At 35.5% G+C, this 20,495-nt stretch overlaps 1 protein-coding gene across 2 annotated transcripts in view; it reads right to left on the reverse strand.

Annotated features, from left to right (window-relative positions):
* The window catches only part of LOC127951198 (CMRF35-like molecule 1), a 102,792-nt gene that overhangs the window by 16,309 nt on the left and 65,988 nt on the right, over positions 1–20,495 (reverse strand). Inside the window, exon 7 of one of the 2 annotated variants that reach the window (XM_052548974.1) lies at positions 295–341. In XM_052548974.1, coding sequence (XP_052404934.1) covers positions 295–341 — 47 coding nt within the window. Of the gene's footprint in view, positions 1–294; positions 342–12,265; positions 12,791–20,495 lie in introns of those variants that run through there. The other variant, XM_052548976.1, reaches the window with a different exon arrangement.

A 20,495-nucleotide genomic window follows, 5' to 3' on the forward strand; every position in this document is an offset into this window, starting at 1 on the left:
TAATGCAAAAATAGTCATAATTTTTAAACTAATCTCCCTTTTGAACTAGACACACATACAATCCCTGTCAAAACTGCACATCACTTTAACAAAAATCTCAAGAGGAGACACTTACTGATTGACGAAAGGTAATCGCAGAACTGTAAATCACTGAATTATCATCCACCGAGGCAGAAGACTGTGAACAAACACACATGACAATCAGCATCTCAGTAAATGTAAATGAGTTTTGGGTGAATGTGTTCTTCTCTGAAGACTTTCCTTCATTGCACGAGATATTAATAAAATACTTACTGTATTTCTGGTGCTGTTGAAATGCCTTTCTCTCAATTGTCCTCTCTCTGTCAAAGTGAGATATGAAGATTAAATCCCATTATATTTTACTCTGTTAACATATGTGGCATAATGGGTAAGTTCCCTCCCCTGTAATTAGAACGACAGCCTATCAGAACGCCTAACCTGATTTTACCAAGTGAGACATGTTCCTGGGACAACATCGTTGTTGACCCTGGAACAACATTGTGATTAACCAATCAGATTTGAAGAACCAGTTTATAGATTAAGTTTATGCTTAAAATCAGTGTTTGGTGCTTGTACATCAGTGTCATTCATCTATCATTTCCTCTGATTTTAGGGATTACTCATGGTTAAGGTTAGGTTTAGGTGTAGGGATATGTTCAAGAATACATTTTTGGAGTAAAATGTTGTTCCAGGGTCAACAAAATATTTTGACCTAGGAACACATCGGACTTGGCAAAATCAGGACGTGCTATCAGAACATGGTACTGCTGATACTGATACTGATGTGTGTGTGTGTGTGTGTGTGTGTGCGCGCGCACACATGTGTGCATGTGTGTGCGTGCGTGTGGGGAGGGGTGGTTCTGCTTAAAGGTATGTTGTTAGCCGTTTGGCTAATGTTGCAAGAACTCTGGCATATCAATTAACCAAATTCATTTATTGTAGCTGGAATATCATCTGCTTTGCGGTGGTGTGTAAAACTGCCATTCCCGGGTAGGTTTAGTTTGACTTCAGTGTTTGCGTGGAGTTTGGACTCGCTGTAACTTCCATGCTCCCATTCCAGCTGGGTTTGAGTTCATTCATCTTCAAATAAACTGAGACTTGTGCTGTGAGCAACTGTATAACTTGTCTCCTGATGACCAAAATCTGCTATGTATAGTTTCACTCTTTCTTAATGAGTAAATTTGACAAGTTAATGAATCATTGTTTTTAGCAGGACTATCTTTGGGAGCATTCTGTCCTGTTGGGGGTTGGGGCAATCACTTCCTTCATTAAACAGGATTACGACGACGTTGCTGTTTTGCTGTGTGTTTGTTTATTTGTCCTTCCCACTCTTGGCTGTAGCTGCTCCAACTAACTCCACACTGTACGTGTTGGGCTGGGTGCTTTGGCCTGCCCTCCCATCCTAGAATTACCAGCTTTGTAAAAGCATGTTTGTGTGGTTTCTTTGGTTTTGGAGATTTGTCTGTTTTCTTTATACTGTTTGTGTATTGCTTTGTTTATTGTATTGGTTTCTTTTATTTACATGTTTCTTGCTACGTTTGATTTGGCTTATTTTGAAATTTTATAAACCCTCTGTTTGTGTATCTTTTTAAGTGACAATTGATTTTCAGCTGAATCTTGTTTATTTGTAACTTAAGAATGCCATATGTCTCCAATCATGCTCTGGTATAACTTTGTTTGTATTTTGATTAATTGTTTTCTCTTGTGTTTTAGGTTTCTGAGCAGGGAGGCTAGTTCTAGTACCCTAGTGGTGGCGTTTGGAGCACAAAGTGTGGATTGCCGTGTGTGTGTGTGATCACTTATCTCACTGTGTGTGCGTGGGTCAAGAATACTCGCTCTAGGGCTGGCCTACCCTGCTACAGTTAAGCATTAGTCATTATTATTATGTATGTATTGTACTGAGTTGTAGTTGTTTAACCCATTGAGTTATATCTTAGTCTGGTCGTTTTAAAGTGTCTTATCTGATTATTGTGAACTTAATAAACATTTTGTATTATGATGCCCATGTCTCTGCCCTCCATGGTAACGAACCTGTGTGTCCATGTTTAGTTCCCCTTACGTGAAAGGGTGGCGTAGTCAGCATTAAATTAATTCTTGTTTATTATTCATTGTGCCATTTACTCCTCTGTGGCCACGCTACACATACATTGAATCTTTCCATTCCACATAAAGATATTTCAAGTGAAAAACATATTCTATTAATTTTTGTTCAAAAGCTTCTTCTAAGAACTGTTCACTGATAGATTATTTGTGAATCCAAAATTAGAATAATTTAATTAGAATAAAATACACAAATAGTATCAAATACTATTTATTTTATAGAGCGCTCTGGAATGCTTGATTCAGATTGGTCAGTCTAATCAGTCTGTGGTCAATGTGTTTGCAAAAAGACGATGAACTGGTTGGATGCCTCTCGAGTCCCTTATCTCTTTTATAAATATATTGTATGTCTATTTATGAGAAACTCACCCAGCTTCTTTCTCTGCCTCCAGGTTACTATGGCAACAAGAGCAACAATCAGTAACAGCATAAACATGGAAAGCAAACACGTGACCAGAACCACATCAGACCTGTAGGGATGAACATTACATTTAGTCTTTTAGCAGACTCTTATCCAAAGCGACTTACAAATGAGGACAGTGAAAGCAATCAAAATCAACAAAAGAGAAATGATCTATAAGTGCTGTAACAATTCTCAGTTAGGTTAACACAGTACACAGAGGGTGGGTTTTTTAATAATCTAAAAAGAAAACCGATAGAATAAAAAAAGAATAGAGCAAGCCAGTGTTAGAGGTCTTTACACATTCACACACTCACATATATATATATATATATATATATATATATATATATATATATACATACAGTGTGTGTGTGTGTGTGCGTGTGTGTATAGTGTAAGTGTTAGAGGTCTTTACACACACACAGTTGCATAATAAATGAAAATAAAATAGAATACAAAAAGATTAGAAAGGTAGTTTGATTTTTTTAAAGAATAGAATTAGAATAGTGAGTGTTAAAGTTAGAGGGTCAAATAAAGATGGAAGAGATGTGTTTTAAGCCGATTCTTGAAGATGGCTAAGGACTCAGCTGCTCGCATTGAGTTGGGGAGGTCATTCCACCAGAAGGGAACATTTAATTTAAAAGACTGTAAAAGTGACTTTGTGCTTCTTTGGGATGGCACAATCAAGCGACGTTCATTTGCAGAACGCAAGCTTCTAGAGGGCACATAAGTCTGAAGTAACAAATTTAGGTAAATGGGTGCAGAGCCAGTGGTAGTTTTGTAGGCAAACATCAATGCCTTGAATTTGATGCGAGCAGCTATTGGAAGCCAGTGCAAATTGATAAACAGAGGTGTGATGTGTATTTCTTTTGCCTCATTAAAAATTAATCTTGCTGCCGCGTTCTGGATTAATTGTAAAGGTTTGATAGAATTGGCTGGAAGACCTGCCAAGAGGGCATTGCAATAGTCCAGCCTGGACAGAACAAGAGCTTGAACAAGGAGTTGTGCAGCATGTTCTGAAAGAAAGGGCTTGATCTTCTTGATGTTGAATAAAGCAAATATGCAGGACCGGACAGTTTTAGCAATGTGGTCTGAGAAAGTCAGCTGATCATCAATCATAACTCCAAGGCTTCTAGCTGTTTTTGATGGAGTTATGGTTGATGTGCCTAACTTAATAGTGAAATTGTGATGAAACTATGGGTTTGCTGGAATCACAAGCAGTTCTGTCCTGGCAAGGTTGAGTTGAAGGTGATGGTCCATCATGCGGCAAGAAATGTCTGCTAGACAAGCTGAGATGCGAGCAGCTACCATCAGATCATCAGGATTGAATGAGAGGTAGAGTTGAGTGACATCAGCATAGCAGTGATGAAGAGATATATTTGTTTTTATCTTAAGAACAGCAGTTCAACCTGGTAAAACTTTGTAATTTAGAGATATCATTTTAAGAAAATGCCTTAAATATCTACTTGTTTTGCTCATCTGTGCTGCTGTGTATGTCAGTGTTAACAATCTCTGAGACTACTGTTAGAGATCGATGGGTTTCAGCTTGACTCCCAACCCTAGGGTTGTGGGTTCGAATCTCGGGGTGGCAATAAGACGACTAAGAGTGCCTTGAGCACTCTGTGTGCACTTTGGATGGGTTAAATGCAGAGCACGAATTCTGAGTATGGGTCACCATACTTTGGCTGAACGTCATGTCACTCACTCACTTTGTCACTTACTTACCTGTTTGTCTCAGGTGTTGAATCAGATGTCATAGCTCTTGTAAATAGCAGAAATGGAGAAACAAGTTTATTAATGTCATCATTATAGCTGTTTGTTATTGAAGCCCATTTCCAAGAAAATACACTCTTTGGCAAATCAGTATTCTGACATGAAAAGTAGAACATTTGTATGTAATTATAACTTTTTCATCTCGAAAATTGGACTTTGTCATAATTGTAACTTTTAATCACAAAGCTATGACTTACGTATGTCATAATTTCAACTTTTATTTCAAAATGTCAACTTTCCAACTCAATTTATTTTTGTCATAAATTTAAATTTTAGTTTTGTTTTAGATTTTCAGTTTTATCTCATAATGTTGACTTTTTACGTCAAATTTAGCCCTCATCTCATAATTTTGACATTTTATATCATAATCATAATTTTGATTTACCAAAAAATGATCTATTATGTGGCAGAAATGGGTTTCAATAGTATATTGAGCATCCAGAGTATTTTACATTGGCTTTTATGGTTTTTCAGATAAATTATTGATTTTTTAAATTTCATATCTTAATTAATTATTACTGTTCCTAAGAAGTCTGATAAAGGCATTCAGTCTGATAAACTCTGTGTAACGGTTCCTTACTGTTTATTATATATTTGCACCTAAACTGAACGTTTTTGCCTTTTTAATTTTTAGCATTTTTGATTTTTACTTTTGTGATGTCACATTAAAATGTTCTGGCTAGAAAAGCATTGGATGTGACTGATTTTTTAAATGCTCAAGTATGTTTCACCTACATGTCTGCCTCCGAGTCAGATGGTGCAGTTGTTGGAATAGTTGTAAATGCTTGAAAAGAAACAAAAATATGTGAGTTTTAATAAAATTAATCACTTATGGCAAGAGTGGTTTGTGATCTTACCTCTTTTGGGTTCAGTGACTGTGAGTTGAACAGGAACCTGCAGATCTCCTACAGAGCAGAAGTACCAGCCAGAATCAGTCCGTCTCAGTCCAGTCATCAGCACAGTGAAGGATCTTCTCTCATCATCATCACTGATCTGCACTGATGAATTCTGGGATGTGTCAGTCCTCCCCACTGTGTAACAGCTCTGATCTTTATATCTGCACCACTGTTTGACTTTATTCTGATCTCCAGAACTGTACAGACACTGAACACTGATATCACCACCTTCATGTCCAGATACACTGCTGCTCGACACAGACACATCAGGAGCTGGACACAGACAGCAAAAGATTAGAGTAAGATTTTTAAATCAAATGGCTTATTGTTTTCCAGAACACATTATAAATTAGTGTACATTTTATTGAAACCATAAAGTATTTACTTTAATTCATCTGAAGACAGCATTTTTTAAATCAATTATGGAACTCTTCCCTTACGAAAATGAATCATGTGATTTTAATATATATATATATAGATATAGATATATATATATATATATATATATATATATATATATATATATATATATATATATATATATATATATATATATATATAGATAGATAGATAGATAGATAGATAGATAGATAGATATATTAAAATCACATGATTCATTTTATATATATATATATATATATATATATATAGAGAGAGAGAGAGAGAGAGAGAGAGAGAGAGAGAGAGATAGATATATATTAAAATCACATGATTCATTTTCGTAAGGGAAGAGTTCCATAATTGACTAAAAAAATACTGTCTTCATATAAATTATAGTAAATACTTTATGATTTCAATAAAATGTACACTAATTTATAATGTATATATATAAAAGCATGGTTATACACAGTATAAATAGTATTTGTGGTTATAAAAATCATATAATTTAATAGGCTATGCCCCCTTCAAAAAAAATAAATAATAAATACAAATAAATAAATAAATAATATGGCTACTACGTTTTACTAGAACAAAATCATGGTTAATTTTTGTATTATCACACTTGTAACACAAAAAACATATATAATCTTCATTCAGCGATCAGCCGAATCCGATCCAGAACGACTTTTACGAGTTGGTTATGAGTTAAAAACAGAATGGTCCAATTAATTCTTGAGCTGGTTTTTATTTTAGTGCATCAGCACACTTACCGTTTGAACGTTTCGGCACGGTGTCTGTGATCTGATTCATTCAGAGGAATTATATAATCTTAATTAATGTTTATATTAGGTCACAAAAAAAAACATATTAATTAAACGCATTTTAATAAATTCTGTTCACGTCGGTTCACATTAGGCCATAGTCATTGCCCTGTCACGTTGTCCTTTTTTTTTTCAGCTACAGAAAAAAATATCTATCACATATAATCCAACAACTACCTTTTATATAATTTATAGCATTACCTAGCGACATTATTTATTACAATAATTTGGAATTTGGAAAAATATTCTTACCTGACTGCACCTTCAGATTCAAATAATACCCGTCATCTGGAGAGCCACCGATCTCAACAGCACACCAGTAAAATCCAGAGTCTGAGGTCTTCAGATTCTTCCACTGCACTGTAAAAATACTCTGTTCTGGATAATCAGTGAGGGAATATTCTCCTGGCTTATTTGTATATGCCAATATTTCACATGAAATCCAATATGTCCCCTTACACCAGTATTTACGGTTTTCTTTATGTTTTTTATCATATAGACAGGGAATATTTACAGGTGATCCAGATTTCACTCCGACATTCAGTGCATGTATTATAGCTTCATCTGTGAACAAGATTTAATGTAAATGAAAGCATCCATAATCTGCACATAAACGAAACGTAAGAATTAAAAGCTCAAATAAGTTCAACTTAAACAATTTTCAAAATGCAAGTTTAACATAACATCATGCAATAGTTTAATAACACTAAAAGGAGAATTGTATGCGTTTTAAGTGTTTTACCTGAGATGTGAAGTAAAATCCCAGAGAGAATAAGAGGGTAAATCATGTCTATAGCAGAGTGCATGTGCATGAGAGCAGCTGGTCACTTCTTGCAGTGTGTCTGTTTCCTCCTGATTCAGAGGAAGAACAGAAATATCGCCTTTAAACCACATAAGCACCAACAGGTGAGTAAAATTAGCCAGATGCAGCCATGTAATCTCACACTAGCAACAACAAATAACTTTTTTATGGGCTCTAATTTGATTTGTGAATATATGCAAGCAGTATTGACAGTAATGTAATTTCTGTCAAAATGTTTAAGATATAATATATTAAGGCTGAGCAGATGACTTTCTCCATTTACTGCGACTGATTGACCGACATTTTTTCAATATCAGCCACTAAATTGACACAACTATGAACACAATTGAAGTCAAGTCAAGTCAAGTCACCTTTATTTATATAGCACTATCAACAAAATACATTCCGTCAAAGCAACTGAACAACATTCATTAAGAAAACAGTGTGTCAATAATGCAAAATGACAGTTAAAGGCAGTTCATCATTAAATTCAGTGATGTCATCTCTGTTCAGTTTAAATAGTGTCTGTGCATTTATTTGCAATAAAATTCAACGATATCGCTGTAAATGAAGTGACCCCAACTTAGCAAGCCAGAGGGGACAGCGGCAAGGAACCAGACGAAACCAGAAGTTCAATTCCAGGCTGCAGCAAAGTCAGATTGTCCAGAAGAATCATCTGTTTCCTGTGGTCTTGTCCTGATGAGACAAGGTCTTTACAGGGGATTTGTATCTGGGGCACTTGTTGTCCTGGTCTCTGCGGTCTTTCAGGGATGTAGAGGTCCTTTCTAGGTGCTGATCCACCATCATGTCTGGATACGTACTGGATCCGGGTGACTGCAGTGACCCTCTGATCTGGATACAGACTGGATCTGGTGGCTACGGTGACCTCAGAATAAGAGAGAAACAGACAAATATTAGCGTAGATGCCATTCTTCTAATGATGAAGCAAGTACATCGGGTGTATGGGAAGTGATTCTGGTTTACCTAATTAATGCAGCCTAAAAATCCTTTAACGGATTTGGATATTAAAAGCATATTAGTATGTTATGTGTAAGCCAGGTTAAAGACATGGGTCTTTAATCTAGATTTCAACTGCAAGAGTGTGTGTGCCTCCCGAACAATGTTAGGTAGGTTATTGCAGAGTTTAGGCGCCAAATAGGAAAAGGACCATTACAATAATCTAACCTTGAGGTCATAAATGCATGGATTAACATTTCTGCATTTGACATTGAGAGCATACGCCTTCATTTAGATATATTTTTGAGATGGAAAAATGCAGTTTTACAAATGCTAGAAATGTGGCTTTCTAAGGAAAGATTGCTATCAAATAGCACACCTAGGTTCCTAACTGATGACGAAGAACTGACAGAGCAACCATCAAGTCTTCGACAGTGTTCTAGGTTATTACATGCAGAGTTTTAAAGTCCTATAATTAACATCTCTGTTTTTTCAGAATTTAGCAGTAAGAAATTACTCGTCATCCAGTTTTTTATATCGACTATGCATTCCATTAGTTTTTCAAATTGGTGTTTCACCAAGCCGCGAAAAAGTATCACCAGCATAACAGTGAAATATAGCACCATGTTTCCTGATGATATCTCCCAAAGGTAACATATAAAGCGTGAAGAGTAGCGGCCCTAGTACTGAGCCTTGAGGTACTCCATACTGCACTTGTGATCGATATGATACTTCTTCATTCACTACTACAAACTGATGGCGGTCATATAAGTAAGATTTAAACCATGCTAGTGCACTTCCATTAATGCCAACAAAGTGTTCAAGTCTATGCAAAAGAATGTTGTGGTCAATAGTGTGAAACGCAGCACTAAGATCCAAAAAAACTAGAGAGATACAACCATGATTAGATGATAAGAGCAGGTAATTTGTAACTCTAAGGAGAGCAGTCTCAGTACTTCTGTTTGGATTGATGTTCTATTACGACCCCTGATTGTTTTGTTCTGATTTGGATTACCCCAATAAATCTCACACAACACTTGGATCTTCCGTCTCCTGTGTTCCCGTACGTGACAGTACTATGATACGGTCTAAATCCTGATTGGAAATCCTCACAAATACCGTTTTTCTCTAATAAGGAATAAAATTGTAGAGAATAGTAGAGAATGAGTGGAACTGTTCCTCAGTGTATCTATAGTGCACTGTCTTATGCGATACTGTAGCTGACGGCTGAATGGTTACTATTTTATCTCTAATAGTATCGATTTTAGAAAAATAAAGTAGTTCATAAAGTCATTACTGCTATGATGTTGGGAAATGTCAACACTTGTTGAGGCTTTAGTTTTCGTTAATTAAGCCACTGTATTGAATAAATACCTGGGGTCATGTTTGTTTTCTTCTAAAAGAGAAGAAAAGAAATCGGATCTAGCAGTTTTTAATGCTTTTCTGTAGGATTGGTTACTTTCCCACCAAGCAAAACGAAATACCTCTAGTTTTCAGGCTGCTCTCTTTAGGGTGTGAGTATGCTCATTATACCATGGTGTCAGACTGGTTTCCTATAAGAGTAAAGGAGCAACTGTATTTAAAATGCTAGAAAAGAGAGACTCCATAGTTTCTGTTACATCATCAAGTTCGCATACATCATCAAGTTCTGATACATCAGGAAGATAACTTAAAAAGCAGTATTTTGTGGTAGAAGTGATGGTTCTACCATACTTGTAACAAGAAGTAGAATTTACAATTTTGGCTATATGAAGTTTGCACAAAACTAAATAATGATCTACTCTCCTCATCAGGTTACACTGGCTACCAGTAGCCGCTCGCATCAAATTCAAGGTGCCCAGCTGGTGGAATAACCTCCCAATCTCAATTCGTACAGCTGAGTCTTTACTCATTTTCAAGAAACATCTAAAGACTCATCTTTTTCGCCTGCACTTAACCAACGAACACTAGCACTTTTCCTTTTCTTGTCTTTTTTTTCTTTTATTTAAAAAAAAACAAATAAAAAACACCTGGCTATGCGTTCTATACTAGACTAACTGAGACTTGTCATGGCACTTGTATACTGTTGTTGTTCTCTTGTTGACCTCACTGCTTCTATTGTTCTCATTTGTAAGTCGGATAAAAGCATCTGCTAAATGATCAAATGTAAATGTTAAATGTAATGTAAATGATCTGAGATATCATCACTTGGCTGCATAATTTCAACACTATCAACATCAATTCCTTGTGACAATTTAAGCAAACAAACTGTAATGTTTAAATGTTAGGTTTTTTTTTTTTATTGCTTGTTCAATAATTTTCACAATTTGTCCTGTTTTACATTTAATAATTCATTTATCTGTTTATATTATTGAGTTAAAACACTTCAAATAAAATGGGGTGGAGTTGAGGGAAAGGGTTCAAGGGGGTTGGAATAAAACATAAAAAAAGGAAAATTTTATTAACAAAATAAACAGCAAATAATTTGGAAACAAAAATGACATAAAAGAAAATAATATTAAAGTGTGAGAAAACAATGCAAAACGTATCTAATAAAAAAAAGTCATTAAAATAACCCCTAATTATGTATTACATTTTTATCATAAATATTTTGAAAATAGAAACTTTTACCAGACATTTTTAATATCTGATCCATTTTTTTACTCTTATAAAGCTATGCTGTATGAACATGTTTGTGCAGCTACTAACAAGTGGACTACAGTATACATTTTTGTAAATGCAGTTATGCTGGTATTTTCATAATAATATGTCTTTTGTTTGATATCATATTCGCCACTATATATATATATATATATATATATATATATATATATATATATATATATATATATATATGTGTGTGTGTGCTGAACTTCTGAGCAAAAAAGAAAATAATGTGAGAATTCAACCACAAAAACATATGAACAGAAGCAGTGCTTAAATATTCAAGCAGAAACATTGACTTCTGCTCCACTAACAGTGCTGTTGACTGCTGATAAGCGTAGACCACAGAGAGCGACGGCAGCAGGCCGATACATACATATGAGCTCACCACAATGTCTGTGATACTTTTATACAGAATGAGCAGACCTTTTGTTGACGGCATGCAAAAGATGTGTATACTTATTAGAAAATAAGGCATAGGACAAGGATAGTAACCTGAGACACATAAACTGCAAAATACTTTTTTAATTTTTTTTTTTTTATTTTCATTTTAGCCATGCTTGTTTGGTCAATGTACGTTTTGATCATTTCATTTCCTATTTAGAATTCAGTAACGAGAAATGGAAAAATGGTTGGTTCATTAGTTTTTCCGTTGAGTTTAACAAACGGAAAATTAGTTTTTGGCTCGATATCTCATTTTGTCATTTGGTGTTTACAAATCGGTTTAAGGCTTCAATATTTAATTCGTCAGTAAGTGCAACGGAAAATGTAATCTATAAAGACTAAATCTTCAGATCTGCATTTAGGGCACTGCCTTGAGGTCTCCATTCATTGGTCAAAACAGACCTCCCACCCCACCACACTCCTGCTAGCTGTCAACATTAACTGCGGCTGGTGCCAAATAAAAATGTTTTGGAAATTAGCAAAAAGTCAAATGTAGAATAGAGAGCCACACACTTACACTAAATGTTGCATTGAATAGACTGAATATGAGCAATACCCATGTTACAACATATTTTTAGGTTAGGATATTTAAAGATGCAGTTTTTGTGTGTGTGTGTGTGTGTGTGGGTACCTCTGCAGATAAGACACATGAATGTTTCCTTTAAGATTGTCACTATGATGTGCCAATCCCTGTGTATTGGAAACAATCTCCTGAATCTGTCTTGAAACATTTTCCAGGCCGTGAGAATATATATATATATATATATATAATGACAGTGATGCTGATCCATCTGTTTTTCATAACCTCAAATCGCAAATCGAGGATATGTTGAAGGCAGAGGTCAAATAAAAACTGCATCTTTAAATATCCTAACCAAATCACAGTTAACTAGAAGGAACAAATATGGTGCTAAAATAGTATCATGTGTATTGCTCATTTTCAGTCTGTTCAATGCTACATTCAGTGCAAGTGTGTGGCCCTCTATTCTACATTTGACTTGCCGTTTTCCAAAACATAATTATTTTTATTTGGCACTAGCTGCAATTATTTAGAAATGTCACATGTACACATACCTAGTGCCCTTTGACTTAAAAGACGAGACTGGTAGATGTTACAGACATATTATCATGGAACTGTTTAGTCTATTATTGAATTTTATTTCCACTTTTTGCTATTTGCACTGTATTTATCAGTGGGACAATATTCATACAATACTATAACCTAGAAATAATTTAAAGGGGTCACTTGCAAGTCGCAGCAGCACGAATTATGTGTCCAGCAACACCTGATTCAAATATTATACTTAAATTAAACGGCAATAATATAATAAAAAATAAAAAAATAAAAAAAAAGGTTGTGATGCCATTCCGCTGCTGTTGCTTGTGTTTCTCTTGGTCTGTTCTTGTGTTGTTCTCACTGTTGCTCTCAGTGTGGAGCCACAGTGCTGTATATTATGCTGTTTATTGCTCCACCTGCTGGAGACTTCATCGCTTCACTCCCAGGATCATGATCAATAGTACTGTAGTAGATTATGTCATTAACGGGATCCTGTTGAGAAAGGGATTGTATAATAAACAGGATATGTAATTATGTATGAATATGAATATGCTTTGAATATGCTTCATTTTTTGTTACTGTTTTTCAAAGATTCGTTTTTGCTAATCGTGGATTCTGAATTCATTGTCTCAGATTTCGCTCACGATTCACAGTGTTTCGTTTGGTGTTTTGAAACAAACCTCTCGTGGGGGCGGGCTTAACAGTGATCTACTCTGATTGGACAGTGAGCTTTTGATGGACAGGTGCTCTCTGACCGGGAAGTACAGACGCCACTCAGTGGCGCGCATATTGAAAGCTCTCGCGGTGATTTGTACTATCAGAGGCCCGGCGTTTATTTGACTACCGGTTTTTCACTAGCTAGGACCACGCCACAAACCAGCTATGCAACTGGGGAAGAGTAGAAAGAGGATGAAGGGGTCAAGGGAATGGGATGATGGTCAGGTTGATCAGGGCTCAGAGAGACTCAGGGTGGGGGTACCATCTCTAGCGTATATTTAGGCCAGACAATGAGGACCCCCTGATACAACCTGATAGAAATATAATGTGGGATAAGGTTGGCTGAATGGATGAGAAAGGGAGGGAAGGGTGGGTTCGAGAGAACGAGACTAGCAGAGCGGTATGAGGTGGCCCGGTATATATGGAGGTTTGGAAGTCAGGTGATTGTTTGAGGCGTGGCCCTGCTCCCGTACTTTAGTTAACCTCACTTAACTCCATTTATTTGAAGAATTACGGTACTTCAGTAACACAAGCTTACTTCAAGCTGCCTTGAAGGACAAGAGCACACCTTTACATACTGAGACGATCACATGTCACATTAGAATTTATTTTCTAATTTATTACAGCTGTTCTGTAACCGAAAACTCAAGAGTTTCCCATCTCAGGGTAAGTCAACTCAGAGTTCAAGTTTAAACTCAAAATTGGTTGAACCTACGTAGTGAAACGGGCCCCAGGTTTAGAGTAGATCTGCATTTCACACAAAACAATACTGAAAATCAACATGTGACTCATCTAATAAACTAAAGGTTCACAAACCCAGTGCATGTCAATTTGTGGCTGTTTTCCTCTTCACTATACATGATTTCACATGAAAGAAATATATAAAAATGGATATGCAAATGTAAAACACTGCTGCAGAAAAATAAATGTACTGTACTGTGTTAGACAGTGACTTCTTGATCCAGGTATGTAATTGATCACAGACACAAATAAGAAACACACCATGGCAGGCGTCAGTTTCAAAAAAGGGCTGTTGCAAGGAATAACCATCTAACTGATATCTGTGTACTACAGTTGGTAGTCAGTGCCAACAAAAAATAAAATAAAAATGATATGTTAAATAAACATCCAAATATTTTGACCAGTGTGGCTTACACAATGACAAGAAAACTTAAGTTGGCACTTAGCAATTTACTGGCACAATTACTGTTTTGAAGCATGAATCAAATGTGAGTTACATCTACATTTTGTGAATGTTAAAGATGTCAAAGATGGTTTAAAAAATAAGCCAAACTGAACATTGATTTTGTCTTACAAACATTATCATAAGTAATTTCTCATAAAGTAAATGACTTACTGTGTCAGTGGTTGTGCTGCTTTTTCTCTCTCTGATTTGGTGTTCATCCTGCTCTTCATTTAAAAAAAAAAATAATAGAGCATCAATAACATTACATTAACAAAATGTATATATATATATATAGAGAGAGAGAGAGAGAGAGAGAAATTGAGCTTTTGAAATATGTTTAAAAATGGAATTGAATGAAATGAATTAAAAAAAGAAATAAATTGGAGGTCAAACTGACTGGGTCTCCGTCTCTGTCTCCAGATGAACACACTAATCAGAATCAGTAAGAGCAGAAGCGCAGCTGAAACTCGAAGCCACACAGTCAGGAGTTCATTATCTCTGTGAAAAAAAAGAGAAACATCTTAAAATATTTTCAAACGTTTTTTTTAATTATGTGGAACTAATTAAACTGCATTAATGGCACCAGAAAATAAGAAATATCTTTAATATATTAGCCTAATAGTCATAGTTAGTTTGAGCTTTATTTATTTTAAACAATAGAGATGTAGTACTTTTGTGGTTTGTCAATGACTTAATTTGTATTTCAATCAGGACCACTTCCGTCAATTATATTTAATGACAATTATAATTGCATACAGTTAGTGTTGGCGGTATGGTTATGTTCTGGGCAACACTCCACATGCCCATCCATGCAGCCATGCTTGAACAGAGCGGGGAGAGCAGCAAGACAAACCCCCCCGGGGTACAGAACAAAACCATTATAAGCATACATTATTACAATTCACAATTACATGTGTTGTAAACAAAATGTCACGGAGACTGCTTCCAATGAAGACACTGTAAAGAAAGAACAAGTTAGATCAGATTATAGGTTCAGTTGGTGGAGTTGGGGTTGGAGGAGGGAGTTAATTGCAAGCAGCAATGCGATGGAGAGACACTGAATAATGGGAATTTAAATAGACCGCAGGAGATAGGTGTCGAGACTGGACTGGTACACGTCAGGAACAGCTGACTGTCAGCTGATGCAAGCATGACTAACATGACCTGACTGAACTAACGCGATGCTCGATTATTATTATTCTTGTGATGTCATGTTCGCCTGTTGCACTTCTGGGGCCCGCTTCAGAAAGGAGGTTAAGTGAAAACTCTAATTATGTTAACCCTGAAATGAGGGAAACTCTAGGTTTTCTGTTTCAGAATGGGAGGTTTGTCAAACCTGAGAAAGCAGGGTTAGTCAAGCCCATTTCTGAAAGAGAGCTAACTCATACTCAGAGTCAGTTACCGTAGTAACTTACTCTATGAACCTAACCTGGTCAGGAGCAGGTTTCTTTGATAAACCCAGAGCTTCTTTCTGTCTCCTCCAACTTTTTTAAAAACTTCAGTGATGCACACTGGAAAAATGCTCTTCTTACTGAGTGCCCCCCCCCCCCCCAATTACAAATATAAAAACTAAAATAAAAAATAATAAAGATATAATTTTCTATATAAGAAAATGATATAAGATACCTAGTCTTGTTTCCTGGGGGGATCTAATTTTACTTTAACTAAAATTATATGCCATTGTGATAATAAAAATTATCTTAATGCAAATGGAAAACAAGATTATTCTGAGTATCTATTACTAAGAGAAAATCTACTGTAAAATCTACACATTAGAATTTATTTTCAATAAAAATTAACAAAATGTTCTAAAAGTGGAAGTAAAGTGCCTAATTATTGTTTAATAATGATACAACTATTTATAATTGTAATAAATATAATCATTTACAATCTGTTATTATTGCATCCTGTTAATGTATAACAATACTGACGTGCAAATGTATCTGCATAAAGTATAACTAGCATCTAATTATTTACACTGGTTATTTACATGGTAACTAGAATATATCACGGTTTTCACTGTAAATTTTTTCTGTAAATAGCATCTAGAGCTACTTGCACTTAGCCTACTGTAAATAGGATCTATCGCTAAGAAAGTATGTTAATTCCACTTAGTGTAAATAGCCACTGCCATATTTTTCTTACTCTATTGGCATATCATTTGTAAAATAAGAAAAATCCACTTTAAATATTGTTATTAATATTTTTTATATATATATATTTTTTTTTTGCCCATGAGATACCATAAAAATGATTAGCTACTAGTTCATTATTCTGCTAGTTTTCATCTTTAATATTATGACACTATTATGAATTACATTTGTATTGCGTCTGAAGTATGCAGACGGCTTTTTGGCGGGAGCTGTTGCCATGGTGAATCATAATATCGGCACTCCATTGATAATGGCTTTTTGTGCACGCGCTAAACTCAGAGTCAGTCAATTTAGAGTTGATTAAACCAACTAATTTCAGCTGTTCTGTAACCGAAAACTCAGAGTTTCCCATCTCAGGGTAAGTCAACGCAGAGTTCAAGTTTAAAGTCAAAGTTGGTTGATCCTCCTTATTGAAATGGGCCCCTGCAAAAATTAAAAAAAAAAAAAAAGACAATGCAGTGAAGAAATTATTGTTAGAGTAAAAGGGAAAAGAAACTGAAGAAATAGTGCATGACAACAAAATGCAGACAAATATAGATCCATTCCACGAAGATGATTCTGAGAAACGTTATTGAGAAATGTTTGATACTGACGTGACTTTCTCTTTCTCTGGTTTTGCCTCCGTTACAGTGATGTGAACAGGATTAATTACGTTGCCAGCACAGCAGCAGTACCAGCCAGAATCAGTCCGTCTCAGTCCAGTCATCAGCACAGTGAAGGATCTTCTCTCATCATCATCTCTGATCTGCACTGATGAATTCTGGGATGTGTCAGTCCTCCCCACTGTGTAACATCTCTGATCTTTATATCTGCACCACCGTTTGACTTTATTCTGATCTCCAGAACTGTAGAGACACTGAACACTGATATCACCACCTTCATGTCCAGAGACACTGCTGCTCACCACAGATACACCAGGAGCTGAACACACACACACACACAGCAGTCATTTGAGATGATAAAACACATATTTATCATCAGAATGTTATTAAAATGAATACAAAATCTCTTACCAGATTGAACCTTGATATAAACCTCATATGTGATGCTCATTATTCCTTCAATGTCAACAACACAATAATAAAGTCCCTTGTGTTTGTTCTGCAGGTTTCTCATAGTCACAGTAAAGAGACTCTGATCAGGATGATCAATTACTGACAGATCCTGCTCTGTTGTGTTTGTGTATGTGTATGTTTTATCAATCTCTGAGAACCAGGATTTCTTCTGCTGTGTGTATTTCTTGTCATAATGACATGGGATGGTGACAGATCCTCCAGTCTGAACAGTTAATACAAGGTTTGTCCAAGCATCGTAGCTTTCAACACCTAAACAAACAACACGCAAATCATTATTAAATCAAATATTAACAATAAATCACCTCTAAATTAGTTTGGTCTTCTCAGAAAATAAAATGAAAGCAACACAAACAGTTGAGCATAAAATGTGCCATTACAAGAAGATAAACATGATCTATTAAAAACAAATCTCAAAACATTTAATACTCACCTAAAATAAGCCAAAACCCTACTGAAATGTAGAGTATTTTTGTCTTTGGTTGTGCGGCCATTGTGTACGTTTCTCTTCCTGTATCTGAGCTGTTCTAACTTTGGTTGTATAACTGCTGCACTTCCTTTTTCATTCAAAATATGCTGAGCTAGGTGCACGAGGACTGGAATTGAGAACCGCTGGTTTAGAGCTAAAAAAAATGGCTTGTTTGTAATGGGTTCTATTGTTTTTGTCTTGTTGTGCAGTGTTCTGACTGGGAAAAGCATCACAGTATGGTGAGGTGCACAACATTTCCGTCATGCGCTTGAGATATTCGGCCAATCACAAAGCACTGGATGGCTGGCCAATCAGAGCACACTTCACTTTTCAGACTAAAAACCGATGCATTTCAGAAGACGGGCACAGTGGAGAAACAATAATGGACAATGTGTGGAAAATAATGCTTTTTTAACCTTAACCTTAAACACATTTAATTACACCAAATACACAAAATAATATTTTTCGCATTCTGTATCGTTATACAAAAAGTTGATTTTGAGATGAATTCAAACTAATATCTGTTCAGTCAGGACCACTTTCATCAAAGTATATTTATTACCATTATATTGCATACTGTTCTCACTGATGCAGTCTGAAACTTCATTAAATAATATATTTCATCCACTCTTTTTTCATGAAATGCATTTAGTTGTGTACACAAAAATGTATGTATTGGTGTTTCATCCAGATGGATCCAGCGTTTTAGGAGAGTGAAACCAGTATTATTTGAAACTGGGTGGATAAATCTGAAAACGACAGCCTTGCATTTTCGTGTGTACAGCCATTCCATATAATTTGGGGAAAGATGATGTCATCACCCCACAACGACCCTAATGATCATATGTTATTAGAGATACAGTCATAGACTTTTAAAAAATTGATAAAAACCATAAAATCAATATTTTAAAAAAGTTATGTAAATGTTATGCATCAATTACTTGTAAATTATATATAAAGCATGTATTGATAAAGTCTGTAAAAGAAATCATATTGCTGAATCTGTACAGTCATCTGAATATGTTTGTTCTGTCATTAACATTGGCAAAAAAACTAATGTTGATCTTTTCTCTTTTCAGGTACTGATTGCAAAACTGGATCAGCTGACAGATTGTTAACAGTTCAGACTGGAGGACCACTTATTATTCCATGCTATTACAACAGAAAATACACAGAACATAAGAATAAATGGTTTTTTGATCATCCAGATCCAGAGTTTCTTTACTGTTACTCTGAGTAACCTACAGCATGAAGACACTGGAGCATATTGATGTGCTGTGGAGATTGGAGGAATACATCTGGATGTGACAGAGAAGCTTCAATCAGTTCAACAGTTCAGTGTGTGTGTGTCTGTGTCCAGCTCCTGATGTATCTGTGGTGAGCAGCAGTGTATCTGGACATGAAGGTGGTGATATCAGTGTTCAGTGTCTCTACAGTTCTGGATATCAGAATAAAGTCAAACAGTGGTGCAGATATAAAGATCAGAGATGTTACACAGTGGGGAGGACTGACACATCCCAGAATTCATCAGTGCAGATCAGAGATGATGATGGGAGAAGATCCTTCACTGTGCTGATGACTGGACTGAGACGGACTGATTCTGGCTGGTACTTCTGCTCTGTAGGAAAACAGGAGGCTCCTGTTCCACTTAATTTAAAAAACGAATGTCACAAACTAATGTTAAAACTCATTCACTTATTTATTTATTTTGCATGTGGCGTAGTCATTGCTTATTTTTTCTTTAGTTTTCCAAAAGCAAGTAATATAGACTGAATACATCAAATCATGCAATTCTGCTTCATTCCTACATTTTCCCCTGACATTTCTGACAGCAGCTTTGAGCTCTGAGAACGATATAATATTTACAGTTTCATTATTCACGTTCATTAAAAGATGAGCAACATATTTAACAAATTCTTTTTTTCACAATGTGTCCTAAATCATAATTTCATTTGTACTGTAGTGTAATTGTCAGAGTTCATCTTCCGTATCTCCAGAGCAGTCAGTATCTGTGGAGGACAAGGTGACTCACAGCCCTGTGCACAAACAGGTGAGAAGTTACAGTGTTGGTTATATTCAATAACCACAGGATATTTTACACACACACAAACACACACTGAATATGCGAGAGCATCTCACTGTTATAATAATATAATAATATATTATAATAATATCTTAATCACAGGTAAAAGCCACTAAACATGAGAGCAAAATATGAACACAATGACACTAAAGTTTAAAGTAATTACATTTACATTTATTCATTTTAGCAGATGCTTTAATCCAAAGTGACTTACAAATGAGGACAGGATAATTGATAATATAATTTCATTTCTTTTCTTTAATTCTTTATTTTTTTAATTTTGGGCATACTTTTCATGCCAATTATTAATCCTGAGAATGCAAAATACAAATTACAATAAAATTATTTATTTGTACATTGTAATTGACTGTTCCTATGGTGACTTAGTGCTGCAAAAGAGAAGTTTTACTCTGAAAGTTAAAGCAATTTACTGTTCAAATGTTCTTTAGTAATACTAAATGTGGCACTGTGTAAATTGTTGTTGGGAAAAAGCATGATGCACTAATATATAAAGTT

Source organism: Carassius gibelio, chromosome B2 (assembly GCF_023724105.1).
Source record: "Carassius gibelio isolate Cgi1373 ecotype wild population from Czech Republic chromosome B2, carGib1.2-hapl.c, whole genome shotgun sequence".
Lineage (NCBI taxonomy): Eukaryota > Metazoa > Chordata > Actinopteri > Cypriniformes > Cyprinidae > Carassius > Carassius gibelio.